We start from the raw sequence: 22,474 nt of genomic DNA, 5'->3' as shown, positions 1-22,474 counted from the left end.
GTGTTCAATTTTTAAACACAATAGCAGGAATATTTGAGTATAGGGGTGCTGAACATTCTGTTTTAATCATGCTCTGTATTTAGAAATATTTTTTTGAAATGTCTATATACAATGCACTTTGCCTAAACCCCTTAGAAAATGTTCTGGCCGCATGGCCAGTCTGCTGTTACTCCCCCTCAGTGCATTGTGCATGTGCTGTCCTCTCCTAAAGCTGCCTGATAAGCTGTGCCTGACATTGTATAGCTGTTTACTTGCTCAGGATGCCGTGGCTGCCCTGCATTGCCTGCTAAAAATTCCTATGTGTAATAAAAGTCAGAGCTTTGACTGCAGACATTGGCTCTATAAGATTGATGAGACTGGGAACAGCAAGACAAGCAGAGAGATCACTTCAGCTAACCTTCTCACAGCGTGTAGTGAGCATATCAGGAGGACTACGTACTTGCAACAAAACAGATTCTCACTGCACAAATACATACGTGGTCTGCACAAATACATACGCGGTCTGCACAAATACAGAGGTAAGAATTTCCGGTCAAATGATGTCTGTGTTGTTGCAAGTACGTAGTCCTCCTGATATGTTCACTACATGCTGTGAGAAGTTTAGCTGAAGTGATCTCGCTGCTTGTGTTGCCGTTCTTCAGCCTGTCCCAGTCTCATCAATCTTACAGAGCCAATGTCTGCAGTCAAAGCTCTGACTTTTATTACACATAGGACATTTTAAAAATGATGTATTTTTACTGTTTAGCAGGGGTTAGAGAGGATTTGTTGTGCAGGCAAATTTCTAATGCTCATTTGACATAGGAATTTGCATATAGCCTATGACTGGAGGTTGGGCGTGCTAGACTAAAGCACAGCTCAGCCCTTTCATGGGGGAGTGCCAGCACCGTGAATAATACTCACAGAAGCAGGAATAAAAAGCTAAAATTTGCTAAACATTTAGGCCTAGATTTAGAGTTTGGCATTAGCCGTGAAAACCAGCGTTAGAGGCTCCTAACGCTGGTTTTAGGCTACCCCCGGTATTTGGAGTCACTCAAAATAGGGTCTAACGCTCACTTTCCAGCCGCGACTTTTCCATACCGCAGATCCCCTTACGTAAATTGCGTATCCTATCTTTTCAATGGGATTTTTCTAACTCCGGTATTTAGAGTCGTTTCTGTAGTGAGCGTTAGACATCTAACGACAAAACTCCAGCCGCAGGAAAAAAGTCAGTAGTTAAGAGCTTTCTGGGCTAACGCCGGTTTCTAAAGCTCTTAACTACTGTACTCTAAAGTACACTAACACCCATAAACTACCTATGTACCCCTAAACCGAGGTCCCCCCACATCGCCGACACTCTAAAAAAAATTTTTAACCCCTAATCTGCCGACCGCCACCTACGTTATCCTTATGTACCCCTAATCTGCTGCCCCTAACACCGCCGACCCCTGTATTATATTTATTAACCCCTAATCTGCCCCCCCTCAATGTCGCCTCCACCTGCCTACACTTATTAACCCCTAATCTGCTGACCGCAAAGCTCTGCCACCTACGTTATCCTTATGTACCCCTAATCTGTTGCCCCTAACACCGCCCACCCCTATATTATATTTATTAACCCCTAATCTGCCCCCCACAACGTCGCCTCCACCTGCCTACACTTATTAACCCCTAATCTGCCGACCGGACCTGAGCGCTACTATAATAAAGTTATTAACCCCTAATCCGCCTCACTAACCCTATCATAAATAGTATTAACCCCTAATCTGCCTTCCCTAACATCGCCGACACCTAACTTCAATTATTAACCCCGAATCTCGCCGCTATTCTAATAAATGTATTAACCCCTAAAGCTAAGTCTAACCCTAATACTAACACCCCCCTAAGTTAAATATAATTTAAATCTAACAAAATTAATTAACTCTTATTAAATAAATTATTCCAATTTAAAGCTAAATACTTACCTGTAAAATAAATCCTAATATAGCTACAATATAAATTATAATTATATTATAGCTATTTTAGGATTTATATTTATTTTACAGGTAACTTTGTATTTATTTTAACCAGGTACAATAGCTATTAAATAGTTAAGAACTATTTTTAATAGCTAAAATAGTTAAAATAATTACAAATTTACCTGTAAAAGAAATCCTAACCTAAGTTACAAATAAACCTAACACTAGACTATCAATAAATTAATTAAATAAACTACCTACAATTACCTACAATTAACCTAACACTACACTATCAATAAATTAATTAAATACAATTGCTACAAAGAAATACAATTAAATAAACTAGCTAAAGTACAAAAAATAAAAAAGAACTAAGTTACAAAAAATAAAAAATTATTTACAAACATAAGAAAAATATTACAACAATTTTAAACTAATTACACCTACTCTAAGCCCCCTAATAAAATAACAAAGCCCCCCAAAATAAAAAAATGCCCTACCCTATTCTAAATTACTAAAGTTAAAAGCTCTTTTACCTTACCAGCCCTGAACAGGGCCCTTTGCGGGGCATGCCCCAAGAAATTCAGCTCTTTTGCCTGTAAAAAAAAAACATTCAATACCCCCCCCCCCAACATTACAACCCACCACCCACATACCCCTAATCTAACCCAAACCCCCCTTTAATAAACCTAACACTAAGCCCCTGAAGATCATCCTACCTTGTCTTCACCATACCAGGTTCACCGATCGGTCCAGAAGAGCTCCTCCGATGTCCTGATCCAAGCCCAAGCGGGGGGCTGAAGAGGTCCATGATCCGGCTGAAGTCTTCATCCAAGCGGGCCAGAAGAGGTCTTCCATCCGATTGAAGTCTTCATCCAAGCGGCATCCATCCGGAGCGAAACGGCAGCATCCTGAAGACCTCCACCGCGGAACATCCATCCTGGCCGACGACTGAACGACGAATGACGGTTCCTTTAAATGACGTCATCCAAGATGGCGTCCCTCGAATTCCGATTGGCTGATAGGATTCTATCAGCCAATCGGAATTAAGGTAGGAATATTCCGATTGGCTGATCCAATCAGATTGAGCTCGCATTCTATTGGCTGTTCCGATCAGCCAATAGAATGCAAACTCAATCTGATTGGATCAGCCAATCGGATTGAACTTGATTCTGATTGGCTGATTCCATCAGCCAATCAGAATATTCCTACCTTAATTCCGATTGGCTGATAGAATCCTATCAGCCAATCGGAATTCGAGGGACGCCATCTTGGATGACGTCATTTAAAGGAACCGTCATTCGTCGGCCAGGATGGATGTTCCGTGGTGGAGGTCTTCAGGATGCTGCCGCTTCGCTCCGGATGGATGCCGCTTGGATGAAGACTTCAATCGGATGGAAGACCTCTTCTGGCCCGCTTGGATGAAGACTTCAGCCGGATCATGGACCTCTTCAGCCCCCCGCTTGGGCTTGGATCAGGACATCGGAGGAGCTCTTCTGGACCGATCGGTGAACCTGGTATGGTGAAGACAAGGTAGGATGATCTTCAGGGGCTTAGTGTTAGGTTTATTTAAGGGGGGTTTGGGTTAGATTAGGGGTATGTTGGGGGGGGGGTATTGTATGTTTTTTTTTTTACAGGCAAAAGAGCTGAATTTCTTGGGGCATGCCCCGCAAAGGGCCCTGTTCAGGGCTGGTAAGGTAAAAGAGCTTTTAACTTTAGTAATTTAGAATAGGGTAGGGCATTTTTTTATTTTGGGGGGCTTTGTTATTTTATTAGGGGGCTTAGAGTAGGTGTAATTAGTTTAAAATTGTTGTAATATTTTTCTTATGTTTGTAAATAATTTTTTATTTTTTGTAACTTAGTTATTTTTTATTTTTTGTACTTTAGCTAGTTTATTTAATTGTATTTCTTTGTAGCAATTGTATTTAATTATTGCAATTGTAGTGTTAGGTTTATTTGTAACTTAGGTTAGGATTTCTTTTACAGGTAAATTTGTAATTATTTTAACTATTTTAGCTATTAAATAGTTCTTAACTATTTAATAGCTATTGTACCTGGTTAAAATAAATACAAAGTTACCTGTAAAATAAATATAAATCCTAAAATAGCTATAATATAATTATAATTTATATTGTAGCTATATTAGGATTTATTTTACAGGTAAGTATTTAGCTTTAAATTGGAATAATTTATTTAATAAGAGTTAATTAATTTCGTTAGATTTAAATTATATTTAACTTAGGGGGGTGTTAGTATTAGGGTTAGACTTAGCTTTAGGGGTTAATACATTTATTAGAATAGCGGCGAGATTCGGTCGGCAGATTAGGGGTTAATAATTGAAGTTAGGTGTCGGCGATGTTAGGGAGGGCAGATTAGGGGTTAATACTATTTATGATAGGGTTAGTGAGGCGGATTAGGGGTTAATAACTTTATTATAGTAGCGCTCAGGTCTGGTCGGCAGATTAGGGGTTAATAAGTGTAGGCAGGTGGAGGCGACGTTGTGGGGGGCAGATTAGGGGTTAATAAATATAATATAGGGGTCGGCGGTGTTAGGGGCAGCAGATTAGGGGTACATAGGGATAATGTAAGTAGCGGCGGTTTACGGAGCGGAAGATTAGGGGTTAATAATAATATGCAGGGGTTAGCGGGGGCGGCAGATTAGGAGTTAATAAGTGTAAGGTTAGGGGTGTTTAGACTCGGGGTACATGTTAGGGTGTTAGGTGCAGACGTAGGAAGGGTTACCGCATAGCAAACAATGGGGCTGCGTTAGGAGCTGAACGCGGCTTTTTTGCAGGTGTTTGGTTTTTTTTCAGCTCAAACAGCCCCATTGTTTCCTATGGGGGAATCGTGCACAAGCACGTTTTTGAGGCTGGCCGCGTCCGTAAGCAACTCTGGTATCGAGAGTTGAAGCTGCGTTAAAAATGCTCTACGCTCCTTTTTTGGAGCCTAACGCAGCCTTTATGTGGACTCTCGATACCAGAGTTATTTTTATGGTGCGGCCAGAAAAAAGCCGGCGTTAGTTTTTCGGGTCGTTACCGACAAAACTCCAAATCTAGGCTATAGTTAGCAAGTTTAAAGTGAAGGTAAAGTTATTTACTATTGAGGGCAATCGAGTGTATATCCTATGAACCTTAATCTAGTCGCTAGGTTATTTTATCGATAACTCCCATATTTTATCATTTTTTTTTATTTTAAATTCCCTACCGTTTTGGTTCCTAACTCCTCCCAAGCCCTTCTTCCGTGTTAAAGTTGTGAACACGCATAGGAGAGACGTGGAGAGCGGGTGGGACCGCTCTCCACGTCTCTCATATGCGCTTTCACGATTAAAAAATTCAGCTGCGCATGCGTTACTCTAGTGGGCTATGCGCTCCTCGAGTTTGGTTTTCCACTGCGCATGCGATAATCGGCGAGCCTGCTTCAAGTGTGAAACGGGAGCGTGCATTTGCGGATGACGTCAGCTGACGGCCGCCTAATGGCCAGAATATCAATCGGCCAAAAAAAACGTGACCTACTGTGATTGATTTTTTTTTTTTTTCGGGCTGAATTTAGGGAACGCGTGTAACAAACTTTAGAAAGGTAATAACTGTATTTTTAATCAAAAATATAAAAAATGATGAATGAAACTTATATTTAATTTGCACACATAATGCTATAGTTTATAGTGATTAGGCTAACTTTACCTTCACTTTAACTATATATGTATATTTTCTTTAGTCACTGTATTTCCTTTATGGACATAGACTGCTGATTGCTGTGTAAACTGGCCCTTTAACCCCTTCGTGACCAGACCATTTTTCAATTTTCTTACCCTTAGGAACCAGGGCTATTTTCCTCTTACTCATTTACTGTACCCACACATATTATATATTGTTTTTCTCGCCATTAAATGGACTTTCTAAAGATACCATTATTTTCATCATATCAGTTACTATAAAAAAAATCTAAAATATAATGAACTTTGACCCCCCAAATCTGTTACACATCTAGAACCACTAAAAAACACCCATGCTAAATAGTTTTTAATGTTGTCCTGAGTTTAGGAATACCCAATGTTTACATGCTCTTTGCTTTTTTTGCAAGTTATAGGGCAATAAGTACAAGTAGCACTTTGCTATTTCCAAACCATTTTTTTTTTCAAAATTTGCATTAGTTACATTGTAACACTGATATCTGTCAGTAATCCATGAATATCCCTTGACATGTGTATATATATTTGTTTCTAGTATGTCAGTATATTTATAAAAATCTTAGTAGTACTCTCCAAATAATATGTGAGTATATAGCAGGGTTATAACTGAATATATTTAATAATCTTTCTTTAGACAAACCCCACCATCAAATATGCATATACCAAGACAATGAATTAATATAAATATCTGAATTCTTTATTAGTAAATAACTATGAACACATTGAAATATATATATTTGTAGGAATTAGAATATGTGTCAAAATTATATGCGTTTAAAACCATTCAAATAGGCTATGCAACATTCATAAAAGTCTACCTTAAAAACCAGCCTTTCATTCAGAGCTGCATTTAAAATATTACAATGAGACTTAAAGTAGCAGCTACAAACATTCAGCAATACGATTTACAGTGCTAATTTAAATAATAGTACAATATACACTTCTATTAAAACATCAGAAATTGTATATATTATTTGTGCCAACAATCATACTCTGAATTATAACTTTATATCTGTACAGATAAAAGCAATTTAGCAGCAAGGATTTGTTTAACAATATACAGGCTATGAATATAAGCTAAATATATATATATATATATATATATACTGCTCTCTTTAAGTCTATTAAATACAAATTGACTATGTTTATACAAATAACCTTTTATATATATATATATATAAATTAGGAGAATTATACTTCACCAATTTGAACCAATTTGTAGGTGTCTTTAGGTCATCTCATTCGAAGGAAAGTTATTGCATATATCAAGGTAAAGTTTTCAACGTCTTGCTCAGTGAAAAGTGTTCCCAGGGATCGCAGCCAAAATCAATTCTTAGTCTCAGCAAGTCACAAAAAAACTCTCCCCTTGGTTGCATTACTAATCCTTTTATCTAATAATTGACGACCTAGTTCGTTCACGCCCTTTTTGCTTGTCCCTTCTCATTGGATAATTTGGTTTAGTATACATTGTTGTTATGGAAACGCATCCTTTAAACAGTTAAATTTCTTAACTTCTATACTGGGTTCTGGCCACTCAGGGGCAGCAGACACATACAAACAGATTCACCTGAACGTTTCTAACCGTAAAAAAAACATATTTCTTTAAAATATGTAATAACTGCCATAATTTCTTGCATGAACCCTTTACAATATCAATTATCGATGGTGCAGCATCACATCAACCCTCTGATCGCTTTGATATGAAACATCATGTGCCTTCAGCACCATACTACACTAAAGCAATTTAATACTGCTAACTATTCAAGATTAATAGCATTTATACATTTGTTATATTTTCAGAGCTGTGTCTAAACTTTCACAAACGTCTAGTATATAATAATATGACATGATTCAGATATCGCATGTAGGCACTCCATCTGAAAAATAGAAATATTATGTTACATATAATTAAACAATGGGATTATTACAGTTTAGAATCTATTTTTCATATATCTATTCACTGCAGCAATTATTTAATATAATATGTTGTCTGATTATATATATATATATATATATATATATATATATATATATATATATACACACACGTATTAATTTCTCTGCTGTCTTTTAACAATGAGTTTATTTCAATTGCCTTTTAATCTATTACAAAAATTATAATTCATTTTCCATATATATTCATGTGTTTATATTTAATATCACATAACTAGACAGTCTCATATCCATTAAAATATATATTTATTTTTATCCTAGAAGTATATTTTACTTGAAATCTGAATACAGTTTTCCTATAATTTTCATTAGATTTCTGGAGAACAGAGAGAATAAAAAGAATCCTTTTTTTTTTTTTCTTTTTTTTTTTTTGTAGTCCATGGTTCAGTGTTTGTATATTTGACACAGCAGGGATTACCGTATTTTCCGGCGTATAAGACGACCCCCTACTTTTTCTGTTAAAAATATAGGATTTGTGCTATACTCGCCGTATAAGACTACCCCCTTACCCCCTCAATGAATGCAGCAAGCACACCAAATAAAATCATTAGTTTGGAGCAAGTATGGGGTATGGGATATACGGTAGGTTTTCACCTCAAAATTCACCCAGTGTGCAGATAACTTTTTTGTTGCATGTGTTTGTGGCGGTTTGCAGTTATAATTTGGGGGGTCAATGGGCAGGTTGTGGGCTCTAAACAACTGTTAGGACCAGACCCAATTTAAGGCACCATTTTTGCCCAGGTTTGTAAGCCCTGCGCTAAACACTTCTGCTTCCACAACTGCGCCCTCCTTTTAACTGCAGCACACTCATGTAAGAGCCCCTTTTAACTGCAGCACATGTTCACGGCCCAATAGCAGAGTTATCGTTTTCCAGTAGTTCGAGCTGCAGGCTGCTGATTGTCACACAAGCATGGAGTACAAGTAGTATCCCAGTAGTTCACATGCTGAGCGGCATAGAAGTCAGTCAGCATGTGAACTACTGGGATACTACTTGTACTCCATGCTTGTGTGACAATCAGCAGCCTGCAGCTTGAACTACTGGAAAACGATAACTCCGCTATTAAGCTATGAACATGTGATTTAGCTTTGGCTGTCTCGCAGCCCTCCTGCCAATGAGTCTTAACACAGTAATAAACCCACGCCACGGTTATTCATTCCTTACCTACTAGCTCCCAACCAATCAGTGTGGCGTTGCTTTCCAAAACTTATGTAACAAATGAGCTCTCACTGCCCGCCATTACATACAACACATCTCCTTGGCAACCTCTGCACCAGCCCAGTGCCCGCCTCTGTTTCAGTGGAGCTCAGTTTAGGATAACATTGTCTGTACTCTGTAATAATAAGGCTTAGAAGACGATACCCGGCGTATAAGACGACCCTCGACTTTTGAGAAGATTTTCATGAGTTAAAAAGTCGTCTTATACGCCGGAACATATGGTACTTAACAAGTCTGTTAATTATCAGTTCCTAAGGATTTTGCCTAGCTTATCTAGTTTATGCTCAGAACTTTGTCTCCATCCATTCTCTGTTTGCTATAAAGACTATGTTATCTTTTAATTAGGATAGACAGGTTTTCATTCAGCTAAGACTATTTGGCAAGGGGGGTTTTATAGTAAATAGAATTGTTGTTATCCAACACTTATGAGACACAAAATACAGATGGTTTTAGAGTAGAGATAGGGGTCAGCGATTATCTGATAGAGATTTTAAATTCACACCTCAGTGGGACATCTTTTGGGAACAGTCCTTTCTTTGAAATGATTTAATGACCCTACCCTATCTCCACAGTTTAAACTCTGATCTTCCTCCAAGATAGAGGTTAATTAGACCAAAAGTTTTATTGGATGTATACTGAATGTGGGAGAATGGGGCAGGAGTCTCAAGTAATTTTTCTGAATGAATTGAATCATTTTCTACTGACCAGTCAAACATATGATCAAAATATGTATATACATTTATTAATCTTTACATATACCTTGACAAGTAGACAACCCAAAGTACTGATCTAGGCCCATTTTGGTATATTAACTTTTTCACAAACTTTAGGTTTCTCACTGAAATGATTTGCAAACAGCTTGTGCAATAATGGCACAAATGGTTTTAAATGCTTCTCTGGAATCCCATTTCTTCAGAAATGGCAGACATTTTTTGGTACTTAGAAGGCCGCTAAATGCCGATGCGCACCACACTTGTATTATTCCCAGCAGTTAAGGGGTTAATTAGGTAGCTTGTAGGGTTAATTTTAGCTTTAGTGTAAAGATCAGCCTCCCGCCTGATGCATCCTACCCCCTGATCCCTCCATGACCCCCCTCAAACAGGTCTCCCCTACTTTACAATTGTCACCGCCATCTTAAGTACTGGCAGAAAGTCACTTGTATCCTCATCTGTTTATGTTGCTCAGATCCGTGTGTTAGACGCTAGTTATTCAAATTTTGTGTTCATTAACTAATATTTCTTTCTTTCTCTCGTCACTGCGTTTGTCAGTAAAGGAGAAAGATTCTAAGAATATCTGACAAATTCAGTAGATGAACAAGACAATGTCTGACAAGAACCAAACCTCAGACCTTCCTGATGCACACCGAGGTAAGCAGGTCGTCCAGTGGTGTTTTTAGGTATCGTGCTGCCCTAGGCACTCAGAATTTGCTGCCCCACCACAAGTTTTAGGCCTTTTCTAGCCATAATATATTTTTGTTAAGGGTGTAACATGATATATATATATATATATATATATATATATATATATATATATATATATATATATATATATATATATATATATATATATATATATATATATATATATTGTATGTCTTTTCCTCCTATCTGTCTTTATAGTAGGTGATTATATACAGATCAAAGGTTCCTTGATATTAGTGTTTTTTGTTCATTCTTATTATTGGTAACTGCTATTGCATTATAGAGTTTCTTTTTTTCTTTTTTTTTAAATCATTTTTTATTGAGGTTTTTGCATAACAAACATAAAACATAGTACACCTTTTTGTCAAAAGAACGGAATACATACAAGATTGACATGAAACCTCAGTTTTTCAATAATATATCATGAATGACTGACCAGTTAGGAATATAGTTTAAGGCCCCATGGGCCAAAAGTATAGAAAATAAAAGATATCTGATGGCCAGATGTCCAGCTCTTTAGGAGCTTCAAAAAGCGCGTGAATGCGTATATAGAGAAGGGGGAGGGGGAAATTCAGCGGGTAAGCAGGGGGGAAAGGGTGGAGGGCGGAGCCATAGAGATATGAAAATATTTTAGGAAACTTGGCGGGGGCTGTCAGCCTTGCCAGTGAAGTAAATAGATGAGCTATGAAGTTGGGTTATCTATCCATTTGTTATGGGCCATGCATAAGCATATTGGGGGTATACAAAATTATATTTTAATAATAAGCATGTAAGTTAAACGATCTATTGGGAATCAGACAGTATATATTGTACTAGCTCCTCTGAATGTCTTTTTCAAGCATTACTCAGCTCACCACTAAATAAATCTCTATTACTAGTACCATGTGGCATTTGCATAACAATTGGGAGCCCCTGCTTAACTAATGTAAACATTTTGCAAGTAAATATCACGTTATGCATTTAACAACATGTAACCCATAGCTAAAATCAGGCATAGTACATAGAATAAGTGTATTAGTGAGGTCCATAGAGCAAATAAGTATATTACAGGATTACCCCACTTAAAATGAATAACATAAGGAATAAACTAATACTATACATGGGAGAGAAATTAACAGTTAAAACATAGCAATAAAGGCTCAGACCATGTCTGAAATATGTAACCTGGAGAGCCACTGAGCCTGACAGTGATAGGGTAATATCATAGTTCCTGAGTTTTAGTCAATGTCTAAATATCACTGTACTATTAATATTACTATGATCCCTACTAAACTGGGATGTTAAAGTGTGAGACTAAAAGTATTAAATAAATGCATAAAATACTTGTGTGTGTATCTTATAAACTAAGTAAGAAGGTTACATAAGCATAACTATAATATATTTACAAGGCTCACTGTTAACTATGTCATTTGCGCTGAAACCCTAATGACACTGTTGGGGACAGGCAAGGCATAAAATATATTTAAAGCATAAGTAAGGTGCAGTATAATACATAACATCAATATATTTCTAAGGGATCTCTAATGTCTTTCTAAAGACAAAAATTTAAACCTTATATTGCAAACTCTATCTGTATTATTTTGTCTTAAATACATACTCTGACCTTATAAGGCTGGATACTGAAATATAAAAGCAATGCCTCCTTTACCACTCTATATCAATGACTCTAAGTGTCAGCCAGAAAAGTATACCCAAGTATATAAGAAGCAGCTTATAAGCTATCAGTGGAGCTATAGTAGTTTTAATATGGCTATATGCAAAGGATCTAGTTAGCAGATTAGGGTTTATTACAGCAATAGATTATAGAATGAGAGATGATCCCATGTATAATGTCTCCAGGCCATTTAAACTATCTTATATTTACACCCTTGAGGCTCAGACTCCCGATTTAGGCATCATGTATAAAGATAATGTCAACATGTGGAGCTCTAGAACACACTAACAGCATAAACATCAGTAAACTAAATCCCGCTAACTCAGTAGTATGTATATCCTTTACAACAGGGTAAAGGATACCTGTGCATAGTAGCTGTAGGTGGTGTCCTAGCGCATATATAGTAACTTGATTTCTACAACAATATATCTTGGCATGTAGATGCTAATATAATAATAGAATAATATAGCTGTCAAGATTTATTAATAGGAGACCCTGCGACAATATTTTAAGGTGTATGGGCTGCTGGGGATTCAAGTCTTATAATATATAGTGTTTTATAGGGACTACAAGATCATGTCTAGAGGCTTAGTCAATATATTGACTGCAAAAATGGTAGGTTTTGTGAAACGGCATATAATACAGTTAGGAAGAAGCTGGGAGTATCCCTTAAAAGAGCATGTATGCGTAGATCCAGTGTAAGGCCAGGGCACCTAAAGGGCTAGTATAAAAATCTACGCTATAAGTAAAGATAAACCCATAGGTAATGCATATTAGCTAAATATGTTATAACCTATAAACATTATAAACCTGAAAGTATGTTGGCATTCGACCAATAGCTGCAAAATACTTTATATAGCTAAACTAACAAACATATTACACTTTACATGCTTACATGCATATTAACTGCATTTTTTAAACAGAACGTGCGGGATGTGTAATTTTAAAGCCCTGTAATAGCAGTGCACATGGACAAGGAGCATAAAACAGTAAATGACATAGTATATAATATGAAACTGTATATAGCTGCACTAACATTGACTTGGTAAGACCTGTTCTGGATATCATATAACAGTTATACAGACTAACTTCTCATAATCTATAAGTATCAAGCATGCACTGAAACTTTATGAGGAACATGGTTATCAGCTACTCACATGCAGAGTTTACAAGAGGTCCAAGTATACTAAGATAACTATCTGGAACAAGTAAGGAGTATGTAATAATATATGTATCCTGCTATAGTGAACTACTTATGTTTGTGAGCAAAACTGATAGACAGTCTATCCTGTTGTATATTTATAGAAAGCAGCGAGCTCCTCTCATCTTAATAACACTCACGGATGATCAGGCTGAACGACCCGGAGTTCCCAGAACACAGAATACAATTATTTAGAGGAGGTAAAACCAGTCACATAAGTGCGGTAGTGCAGAGGAATATTAAAAGCATACAGAGACAACAGGTTGTGAGGGACTAGTACTAAATATAACAAATAATACATGCTAGTATTAGTTAGGTTTAAGGACTAAAGAGAAGTTCCCCATCTCTCAGAGTTATAACTCGTCATTTAAGGGTCAGACTAGTACATAATGAAGATCTTGCATTGTCCGACAGTGGGGTAATGTGGCCAAACGGTAGCAGTGAACATAACCTCAGCATGGACCGGACACTGTCTGAAAGTCAGGAAGAATTTAGCCAATCCCTGCCTTATGGAACTCAATTTTTTAATGGGATGGAATATTCTGCTGATTGCCGAGTCGGTATATCTCTCTCATGGTATCGTCCAGAGTTGACTGAGCCATGCGGTACCTGTATCCAAACTCCCGGCTGGGAGAACTGGTAGAGTAGGGCATTCGGCATGTCTCTGAGCTGGAGTGGCTGCGCGGCAGCAACCATCGCAATCCAGGGCTGTAAAGAAGTGGAGAATCTCTGATCACATATCAAAGCTGTGGACGGCCGCCTCACCTTGACAGGCAGGACGGGTTTTGTCTGAGGAGTTAAAAGAGCGTCTTCCCCCAGAGCACATGACCGAGGTAAATCCAGGTACTCCCACTGATGTACCGGACAAACCCACATCTGAAACCAACTTGGGCTGTGGGGGGGATATTTTAACCTGGTCCGTCTCGCCTGTTGTCGCTGCATGTGTGGTGTATATCATGGTGGTTACAGGATAGGTTTCCCTGCAGCATCCCGCTGCGCGCACTTCAGGAGCGCGAACTGGTGAGTTCTGACTGGAGGCCTCCAGGGCAGGGCGTCCAAATACGGACCTCAAGGTGAAAACAAGATCTGCTCGGTGGGAGTCGAGGCGGGTGTTGAGCTCGGCCAGTGCGCTCATTAGATCCATTGCTGCTGAGAATGGAGTGTCACTGGGTATGCAGTGGTATCTTGTTGTAGTTGCTTGTAAGGAGGGCCTTATGTGGTAGCTCTCTGTACACGATGTATGGAAGTAGTCCACCAGACCTTAGATTTGGCAAGTTAGGCATGTAGAGCAGTGTCCATCTTGGTGGAGCAGCCTACCACTTCAAAAATACATGTTTTAACCCTTTCAGTATTACCTCACCTTTTATTTTTGTAAGCTTCTGCTATCAAGGTCAAAATATTTGCCATATTTCTAAAAAATAGAACTAAAAAGATATGTCACAAATAATTATAGTATATTAACTTCCTGCTGTAATTACAGGGTGTCTAGAGGAAAATCTGACACTGGGCTATTAAAGGGAAAGTCTACACCAGAATTTTTATTGTTGAAAAAGATAGATAATCCCTTTTATTACCCATTCCCTAGTTTTGCACAACCAATAGTTATATTTATACACTTTTTACCTCTGTGATTACCCTGTATCTAAGCTTCTGCAAACTGCCGCCTTATTTCAGTTCTTTTGACAGACATCCGTTTTAGACAACCAGAGCTGGCTGTCAGGGTTTTTTCCCTGATCTGTTTGCCATGTGCTGCTGGCAGCCATTTTACTCGCCTCTCTTGCTGACTCTGGTGCATACTGTGTGATGCTGCTCATTTCCTGCACTTCCTTTTATGGCCAGACTGGTGTACATCATCCGTGTGAGACAGTATGCAGTCTCAGAATTGTGATGTCATCACTTATTATTTAAAAGGCCTCTGTTCAGTATGCTTTGCCCTTGCGCTGTCTCAGACCTGTTTGTGAGAGCTCCTGTGTATTACCTGCCTGTCTGACGTCCCTCCTGGTTCCTGATCCCTGGCTTGTTCCTGACTCTGCTGTTCTCCTTGTTCCTGATTCCGGCTCGTCTGACTACTCGCTTTGTCTCCTGACTCGGCTCGTCTGACTACCAGCTCTGGTTTTGATTCCTGGCTTGTTATTTGACTTGTGGACTTTTTATTATTTTTTGCTATTAATAAAGGTGTGATTTTTTTTTTGCACTTCTCGTCTCAGTCTGATTCCTGGCACCCTGACTCTGGCTCACCTGAACTCCACGTGCGTCAACACAGTGTTATCTATATGAGACACATAAACTAACATCAATAAAAAGAGAGAAGCGCTCAACCTGGAAACGAACAATAGCATAATAGCTTGTTCTATGGCTAGTTACCACCCAAGAAGCAGCCTCTTTTTGCTCAACATGTGCCTTTCACAGAGAAAAACTTTCCTGAAGCACATCAGTCTGATCCTGACTTCACAGTACAGTCCAGCCCCGAAATACCAGGCAATTCCTCTCTGAACAAGAGAAACGGCAAAACCCCAGACGTACGTTTCGGCCTATTGTGGGCCTCGTCAGTGAGGTGCAGCCATATCCCTCTAGGCACACTGAGCAACGGGTCCACGTCTGGATTCCCGCATCACACTTAGGGAGACTTCCCAAAATGTCATAATTTGCATAAATAAAAAGAGAGAAGCGCTCAACCTGGAAACGAACAATAGCATAATAGCTTGTTCTATGGCTAGTTACCACCCAAGAAGCAGCCTCTTTTTGCTCAACATGTGCCTTTCACAGAGAAAAACTTTCCTGAAGCACATCAGTCTGATCCTGACTTCACAGTACAGTCCAGCCCCGAAATACCAGGCAATTCCTCTCTGAACAAGAGAAACAGCAAAACCCCAGATGTACGTTTCGGCCTATTGTGGGCCTCGTCAGTGAGGTGCAGCCATATCCCTCTAGGCACACTGAGCAACGGGTCCACGTCTGGATTCCCGCATCACACTTAGGGAGACTTCCCAAAATGTCATAATTTTCATAAATAAAAAGAGAGAAGTCAGGATCAGACTGATATGCTTCAGGAAAGTTTTTCTCTGTGCAAGGCACATGTTGAGCAAAAAGAGGCTGCTTCTTGGGTGGTAACTAGCCATAGAACAAGCTATTATGCTATTGTTCGTTTCCAGGTTGAGCGCTTCTCTCTTTTTATTTATGCAAATTATGACAATTTGGGAAGTCTCCCTAAGTGTGATGCGGGAATCCAGACGTGGACCCGTTGCTCAGTGTGCCTAGAGGGATATGACTGCACCTCACTGACGAGGCCCACAATAGGCCGAAACGTACGTCTGGGGTTTTGCTATTTCTCTCGTTCAGAGAAGGATTGCCTGGTATTTCGGGGCTGGACTGTACTGTGAAGTCAGGATCAGACTGATATGCTACAGGAAAGTTCTTTTCTGTGAAAGGCACATATTGAGCAAAAAGAGGCTGCTTCTAGGGTGGTAACTAGCCATAGAACAAGCTATTATGCTATTGTTCGTTTCCAGGTTGAGCGCTTCTCTCTTTTTATTTATGCATAAACTAACATCCTCTAGTGGTGAAAAACTGTCTATGGACTGAGAGAATAGGCGACCTTCACAGGCTTAGAAATTAACATATGAACCTCCTAGGTTTAGCTTTCAACTAGGAATACCAAGAGAACAAAGCAAAATTGGTGATAAAAGTAAATTGGAAAATTGTTTAAAATTACATTCTCTATCTGAATCATTAATGTTTATTTTAGACTAGACTGTCCCTTTTTAAATGTACAAACTTCTGTTATATAAGTTTGTTACACCCTGTACTGTGTACTATCAGGTAACTTCCTGCTGTAATTACAGGGTGTCTAGAGGAAAACCCGGCACTGAGTTATTAAATGTACAGACTGTTATATAACTTTATGTTACACCCTGTACTGTGTACTATCAGGTAACTTCCTACTGTAATTACAGGACGTCTAGAGGAAAACCGGGGTACTGGACTATTAAATGTGAAGGAAGAGGATGAGACAGACAACATGAATAGTCATCAGCCTGAAATACATTGTTCCCTCCCTGCCGGTGAGTAATAATACGTGAGAGTCTGCCGGGCTGTGCACACAGTTACTTACTGCTCTCTCATGTAGTTTACTATCTGTGATGGATACCCCGGCTAACCCGACTGGGTAGCTATGCCTAACGGGTCCTTCTTCCTCCCTGGTGACTCCAGCTATGTAGCCCAAGAAAATTATTCTAGCAGGAGCCCACCTAAATGACTAGACAGACTAGCATTCAGGTAAAGTAAGAACTGCTTTATTTCACAGAAAACACAGCTTTTATACATTTCCAACAGAATAGGGGGGTAGTTATAACAAATATTATACAATCAGACAATGATTAGTTAAACAAGATTCTAATCACAAAAGGACAATGGATGACTCACACAATAGCAGAAAGACACATAACAGCAGGAGGTCTCAGCATTCAATTATCTAATCGCAAAAGGACAATGTATGACTCATACAATAACAGAAAGGCATATAACAGCAGGAGGTCTCAGCATTCGATTGTCTGTGCTGTGTGTAATCTCCTGCTCTGTGTCTCACACCTAGACTGAATGTACAGACACATAACAGCAGGAGGTTGCAATAATCTCGAACATTCTGAGTCTATGGGGGGGGGGGTTGGGACAGGCAATACTTAATTGGGCTGTCACCTTATACTCCAACCAAAAAACGGGGGTAATAGTTCAACCCCTGCAGCCCAGTATCCGTGACAGTGAGGTTGTAGGGGGTGGGAGTTTAACCCTTGCAGCCCGGCATCCGTGACAACTCCCCCTTTCCAGTTCAGCAGACCCGGCTAGATCCACACGGGTCTACTTGGGGCTGTCCGACGAGCATTCTATTTCAGTCTGCCGGGAAAGTCCATCGGCATTCCCATTGCCCTTTCCCGGCCTATACTGAACGTCAAAATTAAAGGGTCGTCCATTATCTCCGGACACTCGGTTAAGCCACACTCGGTTGTGATCGGTGAGGACAGTGAAAGGTCTTCCATATAGGTACGGTTGTAATTTCTTGAGGGCCCATACCAGTGCCAGGCATTCCTTCTCCACCACTGTGTAGCCTACCTCCCTGGGCAGCAGCTTCCTACTGATGTAGGCTATGGGGTGGTCATGCCCTTCCTCGTCTATCTGGCTTAACACTGCTCCCAACCCAAACATGGAGGCATCTGTGTGGACACAAAAGTTTGGTGGAGTTAGGTGCGGCCAGGATGGGGGCAGAGATCAAGGCAGACTTGAGGCTCTGAAAGGTTTTTTCACATTCTGGGGACCGCAGTACTTGTCGGGGCAGTCTTTTACGAGTCAGGTCGGTCAGGGGTTTGGTGAGGGTGTTATAATTGGGGACGAACCTTCGGTAATAGCCGGCGGTTCCTAGGAAGGCTAAGACCTGGGACTTGGTTCGAGGAGTGGGCCAGTTTGCCACTGCCTCAACCTTGGACGGCTTCGGCCACTGCTGTCCGCAGCCCACTCGGTGGCCCAGGTAGTGAACTTCCGAGCGGCCGATGGTGCATTTGTTGGGTTTCAGGGTCAACCCGGCGGCTCTGAGGCAATCTAGAACGATGCCCAAGTGGATCAAATGGTCCTCCCAGGTGTCGCTAAAGATGGCAATGTCGTCCAAGTAGGCACAGGCATAGTCTTGGAGGCCATCCAGCAAGCGATCCACCATCCTGTGAAAGGTGGCTGGAGCGTTCTTCATCCCAAACGGCATGACCTTAAACCGGTAGAGGCCAAAAGGGGTGATGAAGGCGGACTTGGGAATGGATTTAGGGTCTAGTGGGATCTGCCAATACCCCTTGCATAGGTCAAGGGTAGCTAGGAAGTGACCTCTTGCAATTCTAACTAAGAGGTCATCGACGCGGGGCAAGGGGTAGGCGTCGGTTGTGGTTCTGTCATTGAGCTTACGGTAGTCAATGCAGAACCGGGTAGTACCATCTTTTTTGGGGACAGCACCATTGGGGAGGCCCAGGGACTGTTGGACGTTTCAACAACACCAAGGTCTAACATTCCTCGAGCTCCCGGTGCATACTGTCTCTGACCGCTTCAGGTACTCTGTAAGCTGCCTGCCTCAGGAGAGCTTGCCCCGGGGTTTCCACTCGGTGCCCAGCCACTGTGGTGTACCCAGGGACATTGGAGAACATCTCCTGGTGGTCCTCTAGTAAATGCCGGACCTGCTGTCTCTGTCCAGCCGCTAACCTCTCATCCAGGATTATGTTGGCTACTCCTTGAGGGGTCTCATCCGGCCCGGGGAGCTCCGGCATGGGAAGGCTCTCCGAGTCTGCCACAGCCGGAGCACAGATAGTGGCTACATCTTGGGGTCTTTCTACATACTCCTTGAGCATGTTCACATGAAAGGGTCCATTGGACCCGGTCATCTGAGAATTTTGCTACAAGGTAGGTGGCGTTATCCAATTGTTCCACCACCCGGTAGGGCCCTTGCCAGGAAGCCTGTAACTTGTCCGTTTTGACAGGCTTCAAAGCTAGAACCCTCTGCCCTACTGTGAGAATTCAGCTACGAGCGTTAAGGTCGTACCACCATTTCTGTCTCCTTTGAGCGCCCTGAAGGCAGTGAGGTCCTTCAGCTGATCCCTGAACTTCAGGACGTACTCCACAATGGAGGGTCTTTCCTCCCCGGGTGATCCCTCCCAGTGGACTCGCAACGAGTCTAGGGGCCCCCTTATTTTCCGGCCATATAGCAGCTCAAAGGGTGAAAACCCGGGGGATTCCTGGGGCAACTCTCGGTAGGCAAAGAGGAGGTGCGGCAGGAATTTTTCTCAGTCTTTGTGAGTGGCCGAGAAGTCTGAAGCAATTGCTTCAGTGTCCTGTTAAACCGTTCACAAAGCCCATTGGTCTGGGGGTGATATGGGGCACTGTACAAGGGTTTTATCCCACACAGTTCCCATAACTTCTGGGTGACCTCCGCTGTAAACTGGGTCCTTTGGTCAGAGACCATTTCTCTTGGGAAGCCTACCCTGGTGAATACCGGGAGCAAAGCACCTGCCACTATCTCCGGCTGGATATTCGCCAGAGGTATTGCCTCGGGACACCTAGTGGCATAGTCGACTACCGTATGTATTTTTTCCCGGAGGGGCTGGGTCGAGGTAGGAGCCCTACTATATTCACAGCTATTCTTCTAAAGGGTTCATCAATAATGGGGAGAGGGTTAAGAGGCGCTTTCGTATGGTCCCTGGTCTTCCCTACTTTCTGACACACCACGCAGGTCTTACAATACTCCCTAATTTATCTTGTGATTCTGAGCCAGAAAAAGACCTGAGTAAGGCGGTGGTGTGTTCGGGAGTTGCCTAAATGCCCGGCGAAGGGGATGTCGTGCCCTATTCGCAGCAGGTCGGACCGATATCGTTTTGGTACCACCAGCTGGCGTTTGGGCACTGGCCCTTTCTTTCTCCGGGAGACCCAATACAACAGACCGTTTTTTCTTTGGAACTGTTCCTCCCTGGGGGTCAGTCCCTACTCGGTCTTGGAAAGGGGGCAAGGGTTGGGTCGCTCAGGGTCTCTTGGGCAAATTCAGAGGGGGAGACCCAGGATAGTTGGTCGGGAAGGAGGGCAGGGACCGGGGTTGGACGTTGGGGGGGTAAGGGTAGGGCGTCTGGGAGGAGAGGAGTCGGGGTGGGAGGTCTTACATGGGTCCCCAGCTGTGGTGTGTTGGCTTGACGCTGAGCTTGCCTGTGGGTGGTCACTGGGCAGGTGTCCAGGGGAGTATCCCCCAAAAAGGTGGAGACAAGTAGGCCTAGGTCGTTTCCTAGTAGAACCGATGCGGGAAGATCTGGCATAATGCACATGTCCACAGTACGGGCTCCAGTGCCCCAAACCAGATGGACATAGTCCATAGGGATTCGTACAGTGGCACCTCCGGCCACTCGAACCGCAAGGGTTCTTCCAGTAGCGGTAGAAGTGGAGGCTGGATCAGGGTGATGGTGGATCCGGTGTCCCGTAATCCCTGCGCCGCCTTTCCATTGACCCAAACGGTCTGGCAGTGGTGCTGACGGTTGTCGGTAGACACAAGGTGGGCTTCTTGTAGAGTGCCAACCTCCTCTTCAGCCCATTCAGGGTAGTCAGCCAATGCCGGTGCATAAGCGTAGTGGGCAGCGGCTGGGTAGGTCGGGGCTGGAGCACTTACCCAAGCTGTTGGCTGGGGGTGTCTTGGCTGGGCTGCCGGCTGATGTCAGGCCCGATGTGGGCATTCCCGCCTGAAGTGGCGGGGTGCCCGCAGGAGAAACATCCCCGGGAGTCCCTGACTCCAGCCGGAGAGACAAAGGCCGGGCGTCCCGGGGGCTTAGTGGTAACCGCTGGGGGTCGGACTACAACCGAAGCCGGGCGGGGAGTCGATTGCGGGGGAAAGAGAGAACTTGGCTGCGGGCATCTGCATATTGATCGGCCAGGACGGCCGCCAGGTCTGCTGTGGTGGGCCGACGGTCATGGACCCATTCTTTAATTTCGACTGGAACATAATTATAGAAATGCTCCAGTAGGAATATCTGTGCCACTTCAGCCCCAGTAGTGGCCTTGCAGCCGGTTAGCCAGGAAGTCATCGACCGGGTGAATTGGTGGGTCCATTCTGTGAAAGGCTGTCTGTCCTGCTTCCTTAGTGCCCGGAATTTCTGCCGGTGGGCCTCTGGCGTGAGCCCATATCGGGCAAGGATACGGTCTTTCACTTTGTTATAATCCTTTTGGTCCTCAGAAAGGGTAGCGTGGAAAGCTGCCAAAGCCCGCCCTGACAATTTACCGATCAGGACAAACAGTCTGTCTGCGTAGGCTACCCCCTGTAGTTCGCATTGGGTCTCAAAGACCTGAAGATAACAGTCAATATCCTCTTCCTTTATAGGCTCGGAAGGCCCCATGGGATAGCTTGGGCGGTCGGGGAGCCTGCATTCCATGGGCGGATGGAGCCCCTCCTATGGACTGGTGGATTTCTGCTAACTTGAGCTGGGTAACATCTGAGACTATCTTTATGATGACCTCCTCTGGTGGCTGGGTGTCATACAACGCCAACCGCCACTGCACTTCCCGCTGTATATCGGACGTGGGTGTCCCCGGGGTGTAACGGATGGCTCATTGCCCTGGTCATCATCCGACCCACCGGCCGCCTAGTCCTCCCCTAGCATTTCTCTGGTGGGGGTAGTTCTGCTCCTGGTACCTGCAGTTTTCCCTCGAGTCTCTATTCAATAATACTTATAGCTGGTGGTTTGAATGTCCCAGGAAGTTGGAAGCATCCCACCGCTGCCACCAATGTGACAGATACCCCGGCTACCCCAACTGGGAAGCTCCGCCTAACGGGTCCTTCTTCCTCCCTGGTGAATCCAGCTATGTAGCCCAAGAAAATGATTCTAGCAGGAGCCCACCTAAATGACTAG

The 22,474-nt window shown here is 42.3% G+C and overlaps 1 protein-coding gene across 1 annotated transcript in view; it reads left to right on the top strand.

The window, feature by feature from the left end:
* The window catches only part of LOC128666717 (gastrula zinc finger protein XlCGF26.1-like), a 93,610-nt gene that overhangs the window by 7,429 nt on the left and 63,707 nt on the right, over positions 1-22,474 (top strand). The window contains exons 2-3 of the mRNA XM_053721461.1: positions 10,060-10,158; positions 17,021-17,128. Of these exons, the coding sequence (XP_053577436.1) occupies positions 10,101-10,158; positions 17,021-17,128 (166 nt within the window). The 5' untranslated portion in view covers positions 10,060-10,100. The remainder of the gene's footprint in view (positions 1-10,059; positions 10,159-17,020; positions 17,129-22,474) is intronic.

The sequence above is a fragment of the Bombina bombina genome, chromosome 7, assembly GCF_027579735.1.
Source record: "Bombina bombina isolate aBomBom1 chromosome 7, aBomBom1.pri, whole genome shotgun sequence".
NCBI classification, from domain to species: Eukaryota; Metazoa; Chordata; class Amphibia; order Anura; family Bombinatoridae; genus Bombina; species Bombina bombina.
The sequence above is the reverse complement of the archived record's forward strand: the minus strand, read 5'-3'. Positions and strand labels throughout refer to the sequence as shown.